The sequence below is a fragment of the Haemorhous mexicanus genome, chromosome 3, assembly GCF_027477595.1.
Source record: "Haemorhous mexicanus isolate bHaeMex1 chromosome 3, bHaeMex1.pri, whole genome shotgun sequence".
Lineage (NCBI taxonomy): Eukaryota > Metazoa > Chordata > Aves > Passeriformes > Fringillidae > Haemorhous > Haemorhous mexicanus.
Window position 1 is genome coordinate 111385379 of NC_082343.1, and position 24600 is coordinate 111409978.

Below are 24600 nucleotides of genomic sequence, written 5' to 3' on the forward strand. Positions count from 1 at the left end.
ACCTTAGGAAGAAGTTCTTTACTGTGAGAATGGTGAGACACTGGCACAGGTGGCCCTGAGAGGTTGTGGCTGCCCCATTCCTGGCAATTTTCAAGACTGTATTGACTAAAACTCCAGTATTTGTGAGCTACTTTTTCATGTCTGCCAGCTAATCCAGTCTTGCTAATTCATTAAACACTGTGCATTCTTGGTGCCATGCTCTTGCTGAGATGCCCCCATGCTACTAATCCAAGTATTTGGATTTGAAGCAGCTAACTTGGGCTTTGCACTTTGGAACCACTGAGTAGATTAGTGAGAGTGTTTCTGCATATTATTTAGTGAAGGATTCTTCTAAAAGGACCATGAAGGGTTATACAAATTTCTGCTGACAGTGCTGTCATCAGGATGCATTTTTTCATGACAGCCCTCGGAGTCAGGCAGATTAAATGCAAGTAGTAGTGTTCTTCACAGAAGGTAGCTGGGTAGGATAGATTTATTTTCTTGCATGGGTATCTCCTAGGAAAAGTTAAACAAACAAGCTTAAAAGGAATCTTCTGTCTATCCCACTTCTTCCCCCTTACCTACAGATACCAGTTTTTTTACATGAGAATACCAACCTTCCCATCCCTACGATAAAACAAAATGCTGTTAATATTGTGTTCTCCATCTGAACAGTAATGGAAGAGAAAGTTGTAGGATTAATGGTCCAGGATATTTGGGACTGTGATTCAGGGCTGGTGACAATGCTCCATGGACTTTGCTTCCATTGACCACAGCAGAGCTCTTTGACTCTGCGTTGGTTTTAGGGCACAAGGTCTTGATTCATCACAAGGTGTCAGCCTTGGCAGGAGCCTCCAGATTTTACTGCAGCACAAACAACTTTAACTGTCCTGTTGCTGTGGGATTTGTCTGCTCTGTCTTCTTGTGGTTTCCTTGTGTTGTGTTCCCATCCACTGGATGTCAAATAGGTAAACTCAGACCTCAAAACTTTGGTTTCACGTGCTGAGTTCAGGACTTGGTTGCTTATGTTTTCCAATGCATCATGGAATCACAGAATGTTTTTGGTTGGAAGAGCCCTTAAAGATCAGCTGTTCCATGTTCCTCACCACAGCTGTTAGATGGGTTTCAGTCTCAGTGACATATATGTCCAGTTTGTTATTTATTATAAAAATATTTTATGACTGCCCCATGGATTGAAACAGCAGATGTCCTAAACCATCTTTATCCGCTGCATGTAATTCGGCCTCTGCTTTTAGTGGAAATGATGGATTTGTCATGATTTATTTTGTTATATGTGAGTATGAGATGTTTTAGCTTATGACTTCAAAGACAAACTGTATCATAGGGCACAAATATAATTTACATAAAACTAGAGCACTGCCAAGCCATCCCTTTTCATAGTGCATATTGTGAACAGCAGAACAGTTGGATTTTTTTTTTTTTTGGTGCCTGCCTGAGTTTGGGGCCCTGAAGGTAGCTCAAGCCACAGCTGATGTCCACAGAGGATCCATTATAGTGGCTCAGGAAAGTCAAGGGAGGGCTGGGAGCAGCCAGGGAGGGCTGGTTCTGGGTCACACATCTTCCCACTGCTGCTGACCACAGCTCTGGTGCCAAAGAGAAACAGCAGTGCAAGAGCTGCTCTGTTCCATGACACTGAAAACATGCCTCAGGTGCTCTCTACAGACTGAAAGTGCTGCATTCAGGGCTTCCCCATGCTGATGAGTTGTCTCAGAATAGGCAATATAAAAAAGTGTTTTTTCTCTTGGGGCAGAGGGTGGTGGATACTCTCAGATCCACTGCAGGGAAAGGAAGCTGTGGGGTTTTGCTATTTCATGGGTAAAGTGCAGGCTTGAAAGGATGATCCTCTCTACAGTCTTTCCTCTCTCCTGGCAGTGGGGTTTTTTTTAGCCTGGGGAAAGCATCCACAAATAGTGCAATCCCTTGTTGCCATTATATTGTAAAGGTTCCATATTGCTAGCACTTCCTATCTCCTTGATATTTCTCAGAGGCAGCTCCTCTAAGTACTGACTCATCCCTCTTCTCACAGCAACCAGCCAACTCCAGCTCCCCCTCAACCAACAAATCCACTCTTTTATAGCACTCTTCTTCTTATTGGCTACAGCTGAGGCCTGTTAAAATCAGGCCTGTTCCTAATCTCAAATAACTGGCTCAGCTGCAACTCCTTAAGGGGTAAGATTACTTACTTTAGTACCTTTATTTTCTTATATTGTATCCCCCCACAATCCCTTCTGTGCTCAATGGTGTTCACATTTTCTGCACAAAATGGCAGGTTTGGGTGGGCAGCTGCAGGTCAAGAGTGTGCAGACTCAGTCACTCACACATGCAGAGTCTTACAGTGCACAGAGAAGTGCCAGTATTAGCAAAAGACTCTGTGCTCATTTCCACCATCTTTTGGACTGATACTCCCATATAAAAGCTGGGAATCTTCCTATGAACAGCTGAAAAAATCACAGCAGGAAGCAAAAGAGTCTTGATTTGCAGCTATCATGGTTAAATATCAGAGCCAGTTAGGTGTCAGTCTCATCCCAGATTCCAGAACCTGTTTCTGCAGAAACAGGGAAAAAGTGTGAATAATGTCAATGAGAAATGAAATTAGTAGCTGATCCAACAGATAAATATTATTTAGAGTTCAGTCGTGCAGAAGACTCAGAGACACCCTTTTTTTGAAAGCTGATTTTCTTTACAAAATTAGGTTTTTAATTAGAGGCTATCTCTGCCTACAAACCTCAGACCTGTAATTTGTTGTGGACCTGTTCCTGAGTGTTTGGAAAGTCTTCACCAGTCTCAGTGACAGCTGGAACTGTCTTTGCAGTCACAGACTATCAACAAGACCAGAAACTTCCCTCGTGGTTATATAAATATTATACACTCAAAATGTATCAGAGCTCTTCCAGTGCCTCCTTTTGGACAGGAGACATCCCAGTTTTGTCACTGCATTTAGGATGAAGCACTTGGAGAGAAACCTCCACAAATTCCTGTTTTATTCTTCTTTCATAAGCAAAACTTTGCTGCCAAGTTATTAACAAGGGGCTTCCAAAATACAGCCCAGGGGAGATCATTCCAAATTTTAGACTGCTTGGCCTGAGCCTTGTTAATAAGGGGCTCCTGGAGAGCTTCCTCTCTTCTGTCAGGGGATTTCAGCAGCCTGTAGGGCTGACTGCAAATTCCCTAGAAGATATTGCTCCTGTTTGTCTGGCCATGCTTAATGCTGAACCTTTTACTGGGGGCCCTCTGAAATTTTCCTCCCCACTGAGGTTTCAGAATGCATGAAGCCATTACAGGAAGCCAGCAGCGTTAATGCCTAGATTGTTTTTTATTTATTGAAACAATTTATTATAATAGCAGTAACAGCCTTGGCCTGGGGCATTTCCTGGGGAATTAATGGCAGTCTGGGCTGATGCTCCCAGCAGATTGTTAGCCCTCAGGAAACAAGCTCCGTAATTGCTGCTGGTTTGGTTGGAAAAATAAAATAAAATGTGTTTTTAATTTTTTTGTCCAGTTTGAATGCCTAGAGAATGGTAGCTTTCATGTAGAGGATTATGTACAGCATATATCTTTTGTCTGCATGGACTAATTTTAGGTTTGAATCAGTGACATTTTTATCAATGCTTCCAATCCAGAGAGAGAAATACAAGGAAGGAGAAAGGCAGCCCCAGCCAAAGAGATTGGCAGGAGCTGGGTTCTGCTGGAAGCTCAGAGCTGTCATCTACAGCATTGGAAGATAAAGCTTCAGTGGTCAAAATCTATGTTTTAATGAGTCTATACACACATACACACACAAGAAGGCATATCAAAATTGTGCTAACTCCTGATACTCATGTTCATATACTTTTAAAGAACTTTTCTCCAAGTATAATAAGTGTTTTGAGGAGCTTCACTGTTGGTGTGATGAATCTGGGCCACCTTCGAGCTTTTGGAAGGTGCTGAGCATCCATTTGCTGAAGAAGGTGCCTGGTTTTGGTCTTTACAAGTAGAACATGCAGTGGGTTAGGCTCTCAAAATCACTAATCAGCCATCAAACCCCCAAATCTAGGCTATTGCTGACTTGGCTACTTGAAGTGAGAAAAAGCAGAGCCTGTGGTTTTTAGCTTAAGTTGCTCTTTCTGCTGTGAAAAAAAAAAAAAAAAAGAAAAAGAGAGATGCTGCTGTGAAAGTGGATTGTATGTACAATAAATGTCAAGACTGCAGCTGAACACAGGGCTACATCTCCGTGAGGAAGTCCAGACAGTGTCTCAGATGTTGACAGAGTGGCTGTAGGAGCTCATAAATGCCACTGGAGCCCAAAAATTCAATTACAGCTCTTGCACTGCATGAAGGGCTGTACGATGAGCACAAGCAGGGAAAGAAAAATGGTTGCTTGAGTAGCAATGGAGGTAAATGCTCATGAACTGATACAGTAGCTTAGAAAAAGGAGTGTGGAGGAGAAAGGAAAGGCAAGACAAGGGCAAAATCGGGGGCAGAGAATCCACATGTGTCTGTGTCTCAGGCTCCAATCTATGTTTTTTTTATGAGTTGCTCTAAAGGAGCGAGCAGTGGAACTAATGCAACCAAATCAAGCCCATGTGTGTGCAGGATGTAGTGCTCAGGAAAGTGTTTGTGGCATCCTCTCAGCCAGGCAGAGCCAAGGCAGAGTGCATCCAGTGCCTTCCAGTACAAACACCCCAGTTCTGCTCATTTGCTCTTGCTCCCATGATCCAGCTGTTCCCAGAGCCCTTCTTAGGGCTACCTGCAAAATGAGCTGGGTGATTACTGTCCTCAGTTAAATTGCACATGGAGGTAAAAGTGTTATCAGGTAGAGACTCTTCTTGTCCTGTTTTTTTTTTTTTTTCTTTACTGTTCACATAGGACTGGATGGACAGCAGCAGCTTTTGCTTTTTCCTCCTACTACACAGAGGAGGCTGCAGTTTTGAGTCCTGACCCTTGAATTCAGAGTAGCCATTGCCTCCAATGGAGGCAGGATTCCACTCAGCCAGGCTGCTGCTGGGGCCGTTGGCACATTCTCCTTACCTGCTCTGGTATCTTCTCTTTTACTTTTGGAATTGTGCTGTCTTGCTTTTGTCAAAATATCTTTGTTTAAAGCCTGTGGCCTCGACCTTCCAACTACTGCTGCATTTTGTAGAATGTTTGGTTGGAAGATACCTTACAGACCATCTAAAGACCATCAGTTCTAACCCCCTGTCATGGGCCCACTGGCACATTCAGTTCAGTGTCCTGCTTGTTCTTTGCATAGCAGCTGAGTTTGCAGGAGGCTGGTCCACCTCTTTCTTTTTTTTGGACTTATCTGCTGCACTTTCCTCATCTTTCTTTGTCCTATCTTTAGCCTGATTTTTCCCCATGTCATCGACACCAACCACTCTTGGATCAGTCTAATGATTTATTAGCCAATTTTCAGACTGTCTTGACATCTTCTTCCACCTTGGCTCATCAGTCACCTTTGAGATTCACTTGGGAGAGAAGTGAAGAGCACAAAGGCATTTAATCTCTGTAACTGCTCCATGAGCACCTCCAGGCCCTACTACTACTAGGCTGCTTAGAACAGCACAAGCCAGTGTTTGGGCTCTGACCATGGAGTCAAAGAATAATTTATGTTGGAAGAGGCCTCTGCAGGTCACCAGGTCCAATCCCCTGGTCAGAACAGGCTAACTTCTAATTTAGAGCCAGCTTTGAAATTAGAGCAGGGTCTTGCCCTGTTGAATTTTGAACATCTCCAAATAGTTTTCAGTTCACCTTTGACAAACTCTGCTTTAGGAGACTGGCTGGAAAGGGCACTTCTAAAAGTACTGTGCAGGGAAGTGAAGCCTTTTAGCTACAGAGATCTTTTGGGGCCAAATGTCAGGGTCTCAGCTGGGAGAAGCTGTTATGGATCCATCTCTGGGTTCAAGGGAGTAAATCTCATCTGAGGAACTGACTCCATCCTTGAGCTCAAGACACTCAGCAGACACTGCAGAGTAGAGCTGGCCTTGACACTTCTAGTGCACCAATAAACCAGAATGATTCAGCCCAGGGGAATGGCAGTAGCAACATTTATCATAATTACACGTCTAAGTAGTCCCATGGACCAAAAAAAAGGGAAAAAAAAGGAGGTGGTACATAAACAAGATGACCTAGTTTGAAAGGCATTGTGGATCCTTTGGAGTCTTGTTATATCACCTCAGAAATGTGGCTGTGCAGGACTCATCCTGTTGGTGCACTGACTCCAGTTCTGCCTGTGGAGCACAGGTAGATATTTTGGTGGTCTGGGCAGGGAGCCAGCACTCTTGCCTTAGATAAGCAAATTAAATCTATGAATAAATAATGTGCATTTTTGCCATGCTGCCAAGCCTCCCATTTCAGCTGGGCCACAGCACAGGGCACATAAAGTTTTGTAATCATCCTTACGCCTGGTGTGAAGGCAGAGGATGCGACAGCGAGATGCACTTACCTGCAGCTGGCTGTGCTGCAAGCCCGTGGGAATCAGATTTAATTCTGTGGGCTGCTCCCTTCCCTTCCAACTCCAAAACACAACTGCAGCAAACCCGCATTCTGCATGTGGGCAAATGCCCTGGCAGCAAATCCACGGTTTGAATTCCTGATTGCCCTGGGGGGAGGAGGCAGGAGGGCATGGAAGTAAAAGCAGCCACTGGAAACTCGGTCCCTCCAGAAAGTGTTGTGGTGTGTGCACGGAGGGGCCGCGTGTGTTCTGTTCTTTGAAGGGTTCTTTTCCTCCCTCATTTCCTTTCTCCCTGCAGAAAACCCCGAGCGGGCCGCGCTGTATTTCGTGTCCGGAGTGTGCATTGGACTCGTGCTGACCCTGCTGGCCCTGGTGCTCCGGGTGTCCTGCCGGACGGACTGCAGGCGCTCCTCCTCCAAAAAACCTCCCCGGGAGCGGGAGAGCGACAGCGACAGCAGCGACAGCGACGACGACTCGGACACCACGTCGGACCTGTCTGCCCGCAGGCACCGCAGGTTCGAGAGGACTTTGAACATGAACGTGTTCACCTCGGCGGAGGAGCTGGAGCGGGCGCAGCGGCTGGAGGAGCGGGAGCGCATCATCCGCGAGATCTGGATGAACGGGCAGCCCGACATTCCCGGCACCAGGAGCCTCAACCGCTACTACTGAGCCCCGGGGGCTCAGTGCTCCTGCCCTGCTCTCCGGGGCTGCCCCACACCTCGGAGAGGAGAGGGAGGGAACAATGCCACACGGGCATCTTCCTTTTCCCGTCAGGTGTGCCACCTGGAGCGGCGTGGATGGACAGCCGGGATGATTCCCCATCTCTGTCCCTGACATGTTGGTATCACCCCTCTTCCCGGACGCTTTCTCGTTTCAAAGAAGTGGTTGCCAACTTGCCAACTTCATTTCTGAGTAGCAGGCAGGAAGGAGAAAATGGCAGCTCTCCCGTGTGGGATGTGGCATTGGGCACACAGCTCCCTGTCCTCCTCTCTTGGCTGGACAGGGAAGCTCTCCAGGATCTGGTCTCCATTTAGGGTTTTTTGGTTTCCCTTTCCCGAGGACTGTGGGAGAATTGTGAACAAAATGACAGCTCTGGAAAGATGATTTGGGGGAGGCGCATCCTGACCGATTGTCTTGTGACTTCAGAAGCCATGAGATTAACCTAATTAAGACCCAACAGCAAATAGGACTTGTTAAGAACTGGGGGATGGGAGGGAGGGGGATTCTTCCATCATGAAATCATCTTGGTGCTTGGATGTTTGCCATAGTTTGTTCAGTTATTTATGGCTGTCTTTTCATCTTCCTTTTCAATGGGGACATTTAGTTTTTTTACTGACACCTCAGGGATAAAATCCTATTATTTTTTTGAGTCTGCTCTCCCTGCTGGCCCCTGTCAAACACAACCCAACCCATCTCCAACAGTAAAATTCTGGTAATATAAGAGATGTGTCAGTCACTAGTGAGAAGTTAACAACCTCAAAGAGGTTGAAAAAGGTTTTCTTTTTGTTTTAAATATATATATATATATATTTGAAGATGCTGCACAGGAATGTGCCTTATTCTCTTTTTTGTTGTTGTTGTTAAACTACAGTTTTCCTATGGATAGCAATGCACAATGTTTTATATATTTTATTAAAAAAATAAAAATTAAAAAAATTCTGTGTTTACCAGAGGAAAACCAACACAGAAGAAGCCATGTCTGACAACAAAATGGGTAAGAAATGCTAAATAAACTCTGGTTTGCTTCCATACAATTGAATTTGCATCCTCACTTTTGGCATAGGTGTTGCTTGAGGGAGATCTTTGGAAGAGTAGCACACCTCTGCAAGCAATCAAGGCTGATGTTTTCTGCATGCAGGGAATTGGCAGCACCTTTTTTTTTCAGCTGCAGCCCATCTATCAACTTCTGTGGTGCACATGGGCAGGAGAGCTGAGCAACGTGTTGGTTACTCAAGGGGTCACCTCAGTGTGGTTTCATGATGCTTTGAGTCTGTCCCCCATACTCAAATCATACCTGGGCCAGAAGCAAATGTTAAATGAAGTAAAAAAAACCAAAACAAAAAACAAAGTGTGGGAGAAAAGGTGCAATGTTTTAAATGTTTTAGTGCTTCTTCAGTTGTCCCCTGGAGTTTTCAATGGGATATCACCACCCTCTTCACTCCCCAAGCAGCAGTTCACATCACCTCAGCTGAAGAACTTGGTGTTTCTCACATCTGCACGGCACTGCTGTAGCCTGCATGGCTTTGGGGTCTGCTCCTCTGTCATTTAGGCATGGAAATATTACTTCCAGAATCTTAAGGGTTTGCAAGGAAAATAAAGATCAAAAGCTCTGACTACTCAGAACTTTTCCCAAGCTTTAAGGAGAGCCCACAAGATGACTGAGGATGTTAAAAGAGATGGTGTGCTGTGCCAAACAGCTGCATGGTGGGTCAGACCCCTGGCACTTGGGGCCTTCTTGGCAGTCTTTGGGATCACTGGGGCTTTTCCCTTGATGAGGAAAGCTGGTTGGGAGTGCCCACAAATCCTCCTCGTGGCTCTTGCAGGGTGAGAGCAAAGCTGAGTACCTGCACCTGGTGGCACTGGCACTGTCTGAAGTCAGGCTGGCTGGTGAGAGGTGGCTCCAGCTGGGAAGGCAATTTGAGCACTGTGGGGTGATTATTTGGTCTGGTCCTGTGAAGATTTGAATGGAAAGGCTCAGTGTTGGAATGGGATGTAATTTTTGCATCTAATATGTAGAAATAAAGCAGGAGGCAGGTCCCGAGGCAGGTCCCAAGCCAGGTGCTTTAGCTGGAATGTTGAATACACTCTGCTGAGGGTGTTGAGGAGCAAAGGCAGGGTGAGGTCAGCGGGGTCGCTTCTGTTGGCCGTGTGTTTTCCCCTACAATGATACAGTCCCTCAACCCTGGTGATTCAAGGACAGCATGTTTTCAGATTTAGAATGCTCTGTCCTGGGACATAGCTCGCAAAACTGATTTAAAAAATGTTATAAATGAATGGATTTATGTTTATGATTTTCCCAAATGATTTTTTGTTTGACCAGAGGAAAGAACAACTGTGGTAAATCTAAGTATACCTGATATGCAACTGTGGGATTAAAATATCTGCTTCAAATGTAAATCACAGCCAAACTGGATTTGCAAATGGATGAACAGTCCTCCCTTAGCATTGCTAGTGCTGCTGTAAATCTTCCAGATGAAGTTTGAAATAAAAAGGAGCAGGGTTGAGCAGACAAACCCATCACAGCCTTGCCCTAGGTAAAAAAAAGTAATACAAGTATTCTCACTGTCTTCACACCACGAGCAATACCTTCATGTACTTTCTAGCTGTCTCAGGGACTTGCATTCTAAGAAAACTTTGGCTAAAGAAAAACTGCAATCCTTGGAGCTATGGAAAAGACTTTAAGTCATTGGGTAGCTATTTCTCAGTTTGTCTCAGAAGTACTCAATAGTTTGTCTGAGGGACAAAACACAGTCAAAATTCATGGGGCAGGAGTTTGGTGATTTGTCTTTACCTCCAGCAATGGAGCAAAACCAGTCACTTGGAGTATGGAAGAGCTGGATTCACTGGGGGTGGGGTCAAATCTGTATTTCTTACCCTGCAAAAGAGTATCTTAAGCATATGGAGGTTTGGACTTGTCTGGTTTCCACCTTCTGTGTTGTGCTCAGTGTGCCATGTGAATATTAAAATACCCATAGAGCGAGGGAGCAGAGAACAATTGCTTTTCTACAAGCCTACTGTGAATCCCTCTTGTAGGAGGTTATGTATAGCTCTGCTCTCCTACTTCCATGCTTAATTAATTTCTTACATTAAAATGAAATATTATTTCCAGAATAACACTCTTCAAATTCACCAGGACAGATAAAGGAGTTGAAATCAATTTTTCCTGTTTTTGGAATGAAATTTCTAATTTACATTTTGGGTAAAGAGATGCTGAAGTCATTTTCCATGTGGATCTGGTTTTTGTGCCTCAGTTTAACTTTAGAATTTTATAATGGGGATAACAGAGCAATCCTGAACTTGATCACAGGAGGAAGCACATGACATTATATTTAAAGGAGCAGCATTGCAACTGCCTCATGCAGTCTGCTGGACCCAAGGCTTGGGGCAGGTGAGCCTTGAGCAGTGAAGTGCCTGTGCTGGACACATGCACACCTCTTGCAACTGCAGGAGACTTGGATTAGTAACCACAGAGCCGTGCAGTTGTACCATGTTAGTTTTAGTGGATGAGTGTGATGTGCTGGAAATCCGAGGGTTGCACTCCCAGGAGAAGATGGACACATTGAAGAACTGAATCAGGTTTTCAGAACCTTGACTGCATGCTCATTATCCTCCTGTCTGGTGGGGCAAATGGTTACAGAAGCCATGGCTGTGCATGGAGAGGTGGCAGAGTGAAGGTTGCTCCAGCCAGACCCCCACCCTGGTGTCCCACTCTCTTCCCATGGCCCCTGACTTCTCAGGGCTGTTCTCCCCTCCTGCCACCATCCGGCCATGGGCACTGACCTCCTTTGAGGACCTGTGTTCAATGTACCCTGAAAATCTCAGTAATATGGTGTTTGCTGCCTTTCCCATGTCCACCCTGGTGCTCATAGCCTCGATGAATTCCAGCTGGTTAATGAAGCATGCCTTTCTCTTCCAGGAACCACGGTGCCACTACTTAACCCCTTGCCTGCCATCCTTCCCAGCACCCCAGGGGCTACACAAATAAAATGAGCTCCCTGAGCCATGGTGCTGCCAGGATGTACAGCATATGCCTGTGGTGCTGCAGGGAATTTTGTGCTGCATGGAGCATCTCAAGTTTCTGGAGGTGTCACAAGCAATTAATCATCTAAGACTGGCCCAGAAATCCTTCTGCTCAGAATCATTGTGGAGGTTTTTTCACAGTGAAGTTTTAATAATCTGATCTGAATTTCTACTGTCCTTAGATACCCCAAAAAATAATTCCCAGCATTGCTTGCCTTTGCTTCTACACTCATTAGAAGTGGTGCAGCTTGCTCCTTCACATAATTTCCTCTATTTTTTGTGGTTGTCTCAAGGACTCTCAGTTAAACACAACCAACCAAAAAGGCAGAAATGGTTTTGGTTCCTCACAGGGCAGCTCACCATTGTGTGCTTTCCAACATCCCTGAGCTGAAGGTGTTCTCTTACTCTGAGTGATGTGGTGGTTTTGTAGTATTTAAACAAATATTTAGGCAAATCAGTTGCTTTGGGGATTTTCAGTTGCTGGGCACTGAATGGATCTATTCCAGTGACAGTGATGTAATGTCACCATTTGGATTATTGCACCAGGGAGCCTAGGGCACTGAGGTGATGTCACTGGGAATGATGTGTGGGCTGAACCATGACCATGGAAGCTGCTTGGAGGCGTGTGTGCCATGGGTACTCTAGGGGCACACTTGCTCATACCATGAAAGCCAGCCAGTTCCCCAGGTGGATCTCTCCAGAAGGATGGATGGCTCTGTCCTCAAAACAAACTCAAGTGCAACTGGCCCATTATTTCCCTTGGGAGGTCTGTGTTTGCTGAGGGGAGGGGTAAGATACATTCCTTGTTCAGGTTCCTGGAAATATGGACAGAACTCCTCCAGACTCAGGTTTAATGGATGTCGCCACTGAGTCTCTTTTCCCTCTGTCTGATCTCTGGTGGGGAGCTCAGGAAGGTCCCCAGAAAGAGGGAGGTGCTGCACCAATGTGCTCCACACTGAACCTCTGATCAGACCCCTTGATGGTTGGGAGTGAGGGACAGGGGATTCCTGCTGCTGATTTACCCCACCTGTAACCCCCAAACAAAGCTCCCTGGGGCTGAGGCTTCACCAGGAGCCAGGGCAAAGGGGCCACTCTGATGACCAAAGGCTGTTGAGAGTACTGGGCACTGAGGTCAGGACCATGAGCATGGCCAGGCAAATGTGACACCCACCACTCCTACTGCAACCTGCCAAAACTGGCAAGGTTTCCTGGCCTGCTCCTCTGAAACCAGGTCCTGAGGGACATGAGGGACAATATGATTTTTTTGGTGCTAAGAGAAGTGTCTGCTAGAGAAGACACTAATTTAGGGCTGGGAGTAGACTGGTGGTAAGTTACATGGCTCACCTACATGCATGTGTCAGTGATGGCTTCACACTGCACATGGGCACTTGCAAATATGTGTCTGCTTCCCAAACCACTCAGGACTGTCAGAATCATCCAGAAAACATTTCAAAGTCTTAGAATCATAAAACTTGTGTTGCAATTGACTCAAGGATCATCAAAGTCCCACTCCTGGCTCTGCACAGGACACCCCACAAGTCACACCCTGTGCCTGACAGCATTGCCCAAACTGAGCTCTGTCAGGCTGGTGCTGTGACCACTGCCCTGGGGAGCCTGTTCCAGTGCCCAGCCACCCTCTGGGTGAAGAAACTTTTCCCAATGTCCACCCTGACACAAATTCAGGCTATTCCTTGGGTCCTGTCAGTGTCACCACAGAGCAGAGATCAGTGCCTGCCCCTCCTCTTCCCCTCATGAGGAAGTTGTAACTGCAGTGAGGTGTCCCCTCAGTCTCCCCTTCTCCAGGCTGAACAGACCCAGTGGCCTCTCCTCCTCCTCCTAGGCTGAGAGCCTTCACCAATACAGATGCATTTTTAATTCCAGAAATTCACCATCTGATTTTATGTTTTGTTACACCTCCTTTGTCTTTTCATCTTCTACCCTAATGAAGAAATTAATTGGTAAAACTAAAGCCTCTGGATCCCTCCCAAAGTCTAAACAAAGGCAAGTTATTTTATTTCATTCTTCAATAATAGAATCTGAATAAAGTGCTTGGAAAAATATTCCCGTGGAGATTTTTATTCTTTTTTATTTAAAGGCATTCATTTTAAAAGAGAGTTCTCAGAAGAGTATGTGACATTTTCTTATCAGCTGTACTACTAGAGGAACTTCTAATCAGTGGAGAGGGGCATGCTACTGTGTTAGTGCCCAATCCACCATTCTTTAGAAGTATTTTTAATTTTACGTGTCCCAGTCCCTCCTATGTTACTCCTTTGCTGAGCAACCTCTTAGAGTCCTCCTCCAATTTCACCCCTAGATTGCCCAGCTATGGCCAGGGCTGTAATTTGTGGCAGACCACATTCCTGTGGCTGATTTTTCCTCCTTTACTTTTCTCACATGGCTGGGGTCCTGTGCTGTTTTCTGTCAGCTGCTGAGGAAACATCGAGTTATGGCACTGGGATGGACCTTGGCTTTCAAGAGTTCATCAGCTACTTTTCTGTTGAAAAACATGGATTGGGGGCAAGGGTGTCATCACACTGCAACACAGGGGTGGTAGTGGAAGGGAAAAAAAACCTGGATTTGCATAGTTTTTTCTAATGAAGGACATTGTTCTGAGCAAAGCTCAGTGGTTGAGAGGGAGAGGAAATCCTCTGAGCTTGAACAGGGGAAATGCAGCTTGGGGGGGAGCCTGTTTCTGCCAAGGCTTTGTGTCCTTTGCCAAATGTAATCATTGCCCCTTTGGCACCTCCTGAGAGCTTCAATGATTTCTCCTGCATAGTAAGTTTATGTTTCTGAAGCAAAAACTTTCTGAGGACAGAGAGTGACAGCAGATGGGGAAAAAAGTCATGTTTCTTTCTTTGAGCTAGAAGAAAACACCTTTCCCTTTTCATAATGACTCTTTTCATTATGACTTCATGAAGGAATACAAGCTATAAGGATGTGATGGAAATTGGCATTTAAAAGCCCTGAAATGGGACATCTAAATAAAAATGTATCTTTCTTTGCAGTTTCTGCCAGAGCATTCCCTTGGCTTGTTTATTTTCTGGTGGTGTTTGGAGTCTGATGTTACTCTGTATCATGAGTGAAACCAAAACTCCCCCAGGCACTTTATGGTGATGCAGTGCCATGCTGGAAAAACATCCTTTGGCTTTTGAAAAGGCAGTAATTTGTACATTCCATTTCTTGTAAAAGTCTTTGAAATTCCCTTTTATGAGGAATGGTCCTCTCCTAATTTCTGGTGTGAGGCGACTTTTTAAATGAATGGATTGTTTAGAAGGGACAGAAGTAGTTCTCTTTCCTCCTGCATTTTTGAAGCCTCTAGACCACCCATGATCAGCAGAGTTCAGAGGCAACTGATGGTTTTTCAGAACTGTTCTTTGTATTAATTTCTTTCTTTGCTGGTTGCTCTGAAGTAGCAGACCCAACTGGACCTCTGTGTGTTGCTGTTTCAGGCCACAGCTCTCCTGGGGGTTCAAGCTCCCGAAGTGATTACAGCACCAGTAATGAAGCTGTGCATTCCTGGCATCTTTTAAAAGGACAATTTAAGAGAAAAGGTTTAAGAGGGATCAAGCAAACCAATGTGAGTCAGAATGGGTGACTTTGCATCCAAACCAATGCAGGATTTTTCTCCTAGAACTGGAAGTGGTCTGGCAATGACAAGTCTTCTTCTGAGAACTGACTGAAAAAGCAGAAATAGTAATTACTACTGATAGTGCCTTGAACACAATACATTTCCCCAAACAGCAGCTCCAGAGGATGCTTTTCCTGGGAGGGAAAGTTTAATGCTGTCTGACAAGACCCTGAAAGCTGCCACTCACAATCTTGGAGTGCTTCTGAAACTCCCCTGATGTAAATCAGAACCTCAGCAGGCTCTTGTGCCTCGATCTGTGGTCAGGGCTGCAGTCCCAGAGGTGCTGGTCCCTCGTGCACCAGGGCAGGACAAACACCAGCAGCACAAGCAGGGATGAGGAAGGTGAGGAGGAGCCTCTCCCCAGATATTGCTGAGGGCTTGGGGCCACTGGGGAATGGACTCTGGCTTGCTGGTGAGGACAGGACAGGAGAGGAGAGGGACATGAGCAAGAGGTCTGAGAGAACTTGTTGAACCTAAGCACTCTGCTTCCCAGGTCCCTCTCCTCAACCTCCAGGCATTCCAAAAACCCTCCCAGCTACAGCCCTCCTTCTGGAGGCTTCTTTGCCTGGTGACATAGGCCATGGCACAGTCTCCACTAGGTTGCTTGTTCCTTTTGGATGAAAGCTCAAGCCTCAAAAGTTGTATTTCCAGAACATGAACCACTTTCAGCAATGAAAACTTTTTCTGATGAGGAATAAGTCCTCTCTACCTTCCCCAAAAGAATAATCTCATTTCTTCTCTCTTCTTCTTGGTGTGGTGGAGCTGTATGGCCAACCAGTGGGATGTGATTTACCACAGGCTTATTTACACACTGGCAATGAAATATGATCAGTTTTCCAGGATGGAAAAATGCCATTTGAATGTGAACTAATTATATTTACTTCCTTACTGTAAATTGCCATTGAAAAGCAAAAGCAGCAGTGAGAGCAGTGTGTTTATGTCTAATACACCCACACAGATCTCCTCCAGTTAAAGGATGAAGGAGTAAATAGTTTCTGAATGAGCCATTTTGATTTGGGCCATTTCTAGTTCATATCAAGCTATAATAGTGACAGAAAAACCCCCATAGTTGTTGACTTGTAATCTGGAATATTTCAATTAAAAATTGCCTAACAGGGATGAAGGGATGAATTGAGAAGCCTCATCACAACTAACCCATTTCCACAAATCTGTCTTTTTTTTTTTTTTTTTAGGAAAATAAATGTTTTGCTGAAAGCTACTTAGCTAATCCCACACACTAGAGCTGAAGTTAAAGTCAGGCTGCACATAAAACCAGACTTTTTCAATAACAGCAAAAACAGGGATTGGAAGAAATTAACATGTGATTTCTATGTGAAATTTTTAATTAGTGTAGGGGGTTTCTAAGTTACATTCTTCCTTCTGGATCAGGTAGAAATTCAGAAAAGGTCTTGATGTAAATGATATGAAAGGGGTATTAGATGGTCTGGACAGCTCCTGCTAACTGTATAATGTGTGACACTGGGTGTCTTCCATGGGCTAAATGCAGGGTGTGCTCTGGCCCACATGATGGTGATAGAGCAACCCAGAAATAGCATAGGGCTATCAGTACCCTGAGCTATCAGTACCCTGAGCTATTGATACCCTGAGCTATCAATAGCCTGAGCTATCAATACCCTGAGCTACCAATGCCCTAGGCTATCAATACCCTGAGCTATCAATACCCTGAGCTATCAATACACTATCAATACCCTGAGCTATCAATATCCTGAGCTATCAATACCCTGACCTATCAATACCCTGAGCTATCAATACCCTCTTCAAGTGATGGCCCTGTCCATGGGGTGAGACTTCTGTCCCTAAGCAGTAGCTGTCCCAATTATTTGAAACTGGCTTGTTATGAAAGTCGTCACAGGAGATTTTCCTTTTATTTAGGAGCTGAGAAGCAGGAATCCTGAGTTCACTTCCCTGGCATCATGCTACGAAACTCACTGGAAGCCCTTGGTGGCATGAGGGTCCATCACTGCTTGCTGGAGTTTGTAGCCATCAGTCTCTGAGCTCAGAGAGGAAAAATGACATTTTGTGTCCAAAGCATGTTTTGGGGCTCTGAGAGACTGGCAGGATGGGGGAAGCTGGTGTGATGGAGCACTTTGCCACCATCAGGGATGGAGCCGCTCCAGCCACTCCTCTCTCATGGAGACTGATGGTGTGGCAGAGGAATATTGTTAGTGAGGAGCTGTCCTGCCCTCCCAAGCTCTGTGAAAGCCCTCCAGGCTGTTTGGATCAGGCATTCACACCAAAACCAGCATGAGGGTTGGCAGCCACCTCTGAGTCCCCCAGGGAAGGATACCATGATAACAGGGTTACATGCTCTGGTTCCATGACTGCTGGGGTAACAAGGAGGCTTTTCTTTGCAGCTACTGCTCTCTCAGGCTTCATTTTCTGGAGCTGAGTGCCAACACCCTATCAAAGCTTATCACGGCTGCAATCACTCCTTCTTCCTCTTTGCAGGTTGTGGGAGTGTTGGGGTGCTTTGCAAATAGAACATTCCCAACGTGCCTGAAAGGACAGCAGTGTGTTTTTTCTGCCCATTTCAGAGCTGGGGGGGAGGAAAAGCAGGGAAAAACTCCCGTCTCTGCAGCTTTGTTTGGGCATTGCATCATGAGATGGTATTGTGTCTAGTGCCTGGCCACCACCCAGACAGACTGACCATCAAGTTCAGCAGACAAGACAAATATTAAAAGAACATAGAGGAAGGGAATTCAGGTGTGCAGGGGGATAACAAGAACCAGACAATTTTAGTGTGCCGGTGGGAAAGGATCAGTGCATCTTAAATCTCTCTATTTGTGATTTTCAACCTTACTTCAGAGGTGCTTACATCTCTCTTGAGTGTATAGCAATAGTCAGTATTGAATATTTAAGATTCAGCACTGTGAATAACTGAAGAAATTCTCTGCACACAAATGCCCTGTGAGATCTGCTGCACTGAGTGTGTTGACTGTGTAGGCATTGTGCTCATTCCAAATGACACAGGAGTTGGGGCACTTGCCTGGGAGAAGGTGGGTCTGGGCTGCTGTAGCTCTGCTCTTGGTCTGGTCAACCACTGATGGAAACAGAGGGCCAGGCTCAGATCTCTCTGGTTTCACAACACTCCTTTAGAGGTCCAAGCTACAGGAATGTCTAAATACCAGAGACTAATGAGACACATAGATTGAAGTCTGTGGAGTGGAGAAACCATAAAGCTTAAGACAGGTCCTGTTTAGGTCATGGCAACATGGCCTTAATATATTCAGTCAAGCAGAGGTTTTTTCTTACTATGCTTGGGTGGAAAAGCACTATCTACTGCTCAGAGCTTAAGAAATCTCAAGATATTTCAGGAGGACTCTAGCCAAATTCTCCTTGTGATGATTGTGAGATACTTCCTGAATGTATTGATGCTGTGGAAGAATGATATTTTTGATTTCTAAGCAATGTTCTGAATTTATTGCTGATCCTATGGAAATAACAGAAGCACGAGTGCATTCTTGTGTAAAATATAACTACTTAGGGTAAAAGAGTTATAAAAGCTGGTAGAACTTCCATTTGAATGTATGAAATATTGATGGTCTTAAGGTCCAGTGAAGTGACTTGCACTGATTAGCTCAGTGCAGGACTCAGACTATTGCTTTAGAGCCATTTATCTCAAAACCAACTATCTCCTCTGAGAGAGGGACCTTTGTAGCGTGATTTATAATTGCAAACTTCTAAATACAAGATTGCCTTGGTTGTGAATTTTTCAATCTTTCAACCTTAATTCCATGTCATGTGGTTCTAGTGTCGTGTTTTATCTTTGGTTTTATTCATAACATGGCCATAATTTCCTTGCTGACCTTCTATCAGTGAATTCATTACGTTTCAAAGGGCACATTGTCCTTCACTGCCTCATAGCAGCAGAGGCAAAACTACTTAATGGTGGTGTGTATTCAGAGCAGTCATTGGGCAAAGATATTTTATAAACATGACAGGGGGAATGGTGTAACTGCTCACCATGCCCTGAAAATAATGAGTCTGTGATTTTTCAGCCTACAAATTATTTTGTGACTCATGTTAGAAAGATCTGAGAATTAGCAACGTTTTTGTTGTCTTTTATATCTAAAGTCCTCACCTTGATTGCTGCTGTAGAAGTAACTCCTTCTGCCTTTGTGCATATGAATCTCTGCAGCACTGAAAGGCTCAGCACCTCAGACAGAAGCCAATCTTTGCTGTTGCTCTTCCTTTTGGACTGAGATGAGGTGATTTATTAATATTGAAATTGCAGCAGTCTGAAGAGCACAACTCAGTTCTTCCTATAACTGTTCATTCTCACATTTCACAGAACTTAGAAACATTTTCAAGATCACTCCTGGTTTCTCTTGCAGGGAGAACTCTTACCCCATGCAGAAAGGAAAACTTCAGCTGCAGAACTGGAAGCACATTAAAATGCATGCACATTAAAAGGAATGCATGTATGTACACAGAAACACACAAAACTGTGTGATGCCTGATGGTCAGCCACTCCTCTAAAAAATGGGCACTGTGTATTCAGCCACAATAGTAACAACAGCTCAATTTTACTTTTTGGGTGTCCACCTCAAAGAATTAGTACAATTTTTTGCCTTTCTGCATGATAGTGCTTAAGGATTTTGTATTCAGCACTGTAAAGTTGCAGAATTTAACAAATTAAGAATTTGTCACCAAAACTCAAGAGCAGCAGTTACTTTGGGATGGGAACAGGACCTCAGCATCCCTTTAGGCAGCAACAAACAACTCTCCTCTCAAAGACTGCTGAGGTTTGTAAGGAGATATTTTTTACCACATGAATCCACAGCATTTGAGAATGTACCCCTGCATTTACAAAAAAAAAAAAAAAAAAACCAAGGTACATTCAAATCAGGGCTTCACTGCTGGTCTCTGCAAGCTGTTCCATCATGTTTAATATTGCAGTCTTGCCAATTATTCCTTTGTTATTTTTCATTCAATTGTCATTGTCGTTTGCTCATGAATTTCTGACTTAACCCACTCAACATCCATGTTGATTTATGCATTTCTTTATTCAAGTAAAGCAGATGAGTGTGCTGTAGATCTTTTTGAATAGAGAGCAACTAGGAGAACAGATGGCCATGGAACATGAATTGTACTTCAAGTGGAACATGAATTCCACTTCATGCTGCTTTTTCCCATCACACTATTTTTAGTGATTGATGTTTCATCTGTTTTGTTAATGTATACATAAGAGGTAAAGAAGGTCCTGTGCTATTAATTCATTAATTAAAAGCAAATGAACTACAGAGAAGCTTCCACACTGATCTGTTACAGGACACAAGAGAATAATAAGATCATTAATATTGGAAAAGATGTCTAAGATCATTAAGTCTGGCCATTAGCCCAGCAGTGTCAATTCCACCACTAAACCATGTCCATAAGGGCCACAACTGAGCACTGGCATCAGTAGAGTTATATTGATTTAGATTGAACAAGAGAAAGTGGTCAATAAATGCATCAATGAAATCAGCAAAACCTCCACAGCAATTACTGAATCCTCAGGAGTGAGAAGTACAATGTTCTGGTTTTGCTGAAAAGGAACCCACCTTTGTGTCTGACTCAGACCTAGTTTTCTCATTTACCTCATATACAGAATTATGTATAGACTCACTTGTGGCTTTGCAGATAGGGCAGGAGGCAGGGACACTTCTAACACCCTGTGGATGTGCATGGATTGGGGGACAGTGTCTCTGCTACAGCAGCCTTTGTCTAGCTGGGAAAAAGTGTTGGACAGACAAGCACATCTTCCCATACCTTTTATCTGGGCTCTGTGCTATATTGAGATTGCTTCTTCTGTGCTGTCCTACAGATAAAAAGTCACACAGAGACAGCAACTTGATGCTTTTGTGTTGCAGTTCTGCATTGTGGGACAAAGATGGTTAATTCAAAGCCTGGGGTGAGACAGTATGTGTCTGCCAGAAAAAGTCTTAGACCTGCTCTTTGCAACCATTTGTTTTGATACCTCTGTCCTTCACTACCCCAATGATGAAAAGTTTGAACTTGACCAAGCTTCTCCTCAGTTGTCTGCAGGTCCTGGGAACTGATCTTCATTACAAGTTCTTACTGGTGTTAAGTGAGAATCAGCTAAACAGGAGCCTATTTAGTAAAATATTTCAGGGCTGGTATCCAGTGCTTGATTAACATTTGTGCTATGTATTGTCTTTTTGGGTGTCCCATTCGGGCTGAGAGGCAAGGGCAGATAATTTCCAAGAACCAACAGTTGTGATTCTGGCACTGATTAGTTTGGGAAATGTTGCTTGGTTGTGGAAGTAAGGAAGTTCTGTCTGAGATACATCCTTTGAATCTTACTCATGAGCAGCAAACTGATCTCCAGATGTCCTCAAAAGGTTCCTGCAGCTCTGTGCCACATCTGGGCTCTGTCTGTCTGCCCACGACTGCTCTCAGCTCAGCATCACTGGCTTCTCACAAAGTAGCCTGAAGCTGGGCAGGCTGCATTCAAGTAATGGGCTGCAGAAAATTTAATCCACTCTGACAAATTAGCAAAAAGAAGCTTTGGACCCTTCTCAGATCTGTGCTGATTTGAGCTAAGCAGTGTCAGCTCTCTGGTGTTAATCATAAGCAGAAAAACATGCAATGGCCATCATTAAATAGGCTGTTTTCCTGAGTTTTCTCTCTTCCAACTTTTCCAAAGGCAGAGCCATGTACACGATTTAGTGGCATTTCCCTGTGTATAGCAAGCAATTGATAATGCTCATCTTGAGCTTTACGGGGAAAATAAAAAGTATTTTAAAGACAGAAGTGTAAAAACAGAACTAAGAAGTTGTGGGCGTTACTTAAAGGGATCAGTGCTTTTGTTTAGGCTGAAAGAAGTGAAGTGCTCTGAATAATAACCTTGAAATTGAGCCAGTGCAGGAAAAATACCAGAGTTACTCTCAGTCTGTAACTGTTCAGTCAGATTGAGCTTTGGCTTGTAGCAGTGTGTTGGAAAGTTTTTCATTGTTCTTACCACTTCTGTCTTGTGGAGGGTCTAGAAGATGTAGCCATAATGTGTTTTGGGCATCGCAATGCCCAGCTCTTAGGTAACATAAACCTAGTGAATTCCCAGCCCTGAGCAGGTGTCTTCTCTAACAAAGTATCCATCTGCAGCCTCGCCTCCTCATTGCTTACCTGCTCCAGGACTCCATGCTCAAAAAATATGTATGTGCTCTGAGGGCTGTCTCATTGTCTGACTTATGTTTGCTGCCATATGATGCTTGGCACCATCTTGCAAAGACTCAGGGTCAGGAGAAGTTGATTGCTGTGGTCCTTGCCCTGTGGCATCCTCTAATCCTCCACCATGGACTGGACAGGGGTGGTCACATGTGCATATTTTGGGAGAGCAAGAGGCACTATGTGTTCCTTAGATATTTTGTCCAAGCTTAACAGAACCTCTGAAAGGTGTTTCAGCTCATCCTGAGGTGGGTATCCAGGGCAGAACAGATTAATTATTCTCTGAGGACTTTTCTGGGCACCACCAAGCACTTGAGACTTCAGTGTCTGGTTTGTTCCTTATCCAAGGGGCCAATGCAATGTCTCAGCACTTTTGCTTAGGGTCAGTGAGAGAAAACTGAGCCTCTGGAGAACTTTGGATGGAGGTGGTTCAGAGAGAGCCCCAGGCATCCTGGGGATGAGCAGAGTTAAATGTTCAGGATAGGAACCTACTTCTCCCTGCAGCTCTTGCCCCCATTACCTCACATTTTGTAGCGTGTTACCCCAGAGGATACTGAATCCAATGCCTTTTGCAAATGTTGCATTTCCATTAATATTTTAGCAAATAAAAGAGAGAAAAACTTTGTAGATGTTGCACTGAATCACCAGCCTAGTGTAGCAACATGGAGTTTCTACATAAGTGACATAATTAATTCTGACTAAATTAAGCTACATTTCTAATTAGATTTGAGTTTCTCCATATCTTGTATTGCCTGGGCTTTTGGAGCAAGACTTTGCCATTTAGTGCTGAGGGTAGCTTAATCTTGCTAGAGAGGCTCAGGCTGTGTTTTCTTCACATCACTTGGTTTTAGTTCGTCTTTTATGATTCCGTTTTTAAAAGAGGTTTGTTGTGGGTTTTTAAATTTTTTTTTAATATTTAAAAACAACTAATGAAAGCTGAAAAAAAAAAGCAGTAAAGCAAAAAAAAAAAAAAGGCAAAACTGTCTGGATGAGAAAGCACAGCTTGCATGTCTGCTGAGAAGCAGTTTAAGGTTAGACATCTGCCTTGTAATAGGTTGCGTCTGGACACAAAATGCCAGTGTTCACCAGTAAGCCTCAAGAAATGCAAAGAGCCTAAGCATAAATTTTTTAAGGTCTTGTATAAATCATGCATTTTATTTCCAGGTGCTTTTAGTCCTGAAAACAGATCTTCCCCCTCCTTTGGGAAAGAAACTAAACAAGACAAAACAAAACCCTAGAACATTCCTGTGGAGATTAAAAAAAAATCGTAGTACTTTATTAAAAAAAGAAAAAAGTTATGGGAAAAACTGATTATTTCTGATGAGCTCTGGCACTAGAATTTCATAGCTCATTTTATCTAATGGGCAGAAAATATTTCACCTTTGGAGGACTCCTCAGCTCTCAGTGTTAACTTTTCCTGAGGTACTTGTGAGAAGTAGCCTTCTTCCTCATCCCTAGACAACAGACATGGACTGCAACTGATGGAGTAAAAGGAGTTTTACAGGCAGATCCTCTCAGGTGTGGGACAGGGAGGGGAATCTCCCTGCTGGGACTTCCCAGGGGTACTCTGGTATTGTTAGTTGCCTTTAGCATCTCCACCCACAGCAGCAAATAAAATAGGGGAGGAGCTGCTTTTGGATGAGGCCAATTTGTGCCATTTAAGCTTGTATTAATCCTTCTAATCCCCAGTCCAGGATGGCTGCATCCAAATCACCCACTGGTCCATGTTCTAAACTGTGCCTTGAGCCCTGAGACCAGCCCAGGTCTGACCCATGCCAGGGGGGATGCCAATAATCCAGGAGTGTGGATGGCTGAGTGGCACTTCTGAGACCCATGTCCTCATTTCATGTATTCCATTCAGACAGAGAACGAGTTCCTGACAGGTGCAGAGACAAGGAGAAGGCAGCAGAACTGCTCTGGATGCTCAGGTGTAATTCAAGCACTAATTCCTATTGCTGTAATCTGTAAGGAGAGAGGTGGACCCAGACCCTGTTCCCTTGGAAGGGTTGCACACCAGCCTGAGGCAGCAGCTCTTGGGTGACTCTCCATGGCTGGGATTCTTCAGCGACCTGGCAAATCAAGTGGGACTCAGATCTTCTCTTTTGCCTCCAGACAACGAGGGGAGGAAACCATAGCCAGATGGGAAAGAAAGGGGAGAAATTCCCATGTCTTGGTTTCTCCAGCCCCTTTCCATGAAAGAAAGGATAGAGGTGATACCATGAGGAGCTGCGTGCAGAACGAGCAGACGTGGAGGAGAAGGGTAGGAGAAACACCAGATGATGTTTAGCTTAATCCCCACAGGGTAAAGCTCCGACTGCCTGGGGCACTGGGACCACATTTAGCTGTGAAAGTGTTTAAATGAGTTAATCGTGGCTAAGCTCCTTGTTGAGGATTCCAAATCTTTTCACTAAAAAGCAGATCATGTTAATCCAAATAAATTTCTCAAATCCACTTTTATTCAGATTATCAAACTTTAGGGCACATTAACTGTTCTCTAACATGTATGTGCAGGCTACATGGCAGATCTCCCCTTGTTAAATCTTTTCTAAGCATCTGGATTGAGGGACAAAGCAGTGTTTGAATTAACTCTCTCCTTTCATGCTCTCTCTTTTTT

The 24600-nt window shown here is 44.3% G+C and overlaps 1 protein-coding gene across 5 annotated transcripts in view; it reads left to right on the top strand.

Moving 5' to 3' along the window:
- The window catches only part of EVA1A (eva-1 homolog A, regulator of programmed cell death), a 202327-nt gene extending 194143 nt beyond the window's left edge, over positions 1-8184 (top strand). For all 5 annotated transcript variants that reach the window (XM_059842995.1, XM_059842996.1, XM_059842998.1 and 2 more), the window contains one exon: positions 6729-8184. In XM_059842995.1, coding sequence (XP_059698978.1) covers positions 6729-7099 — 371 coding nt within the window. In that variant the 3' untranslated portion in view covers positions 7100-8184. The remainder of the gene's footprint in view (positions 1-6728) is intronic.
- The last annotated feature ends 16416 nt before the right edge of the window (positions 8185-24600 follow it).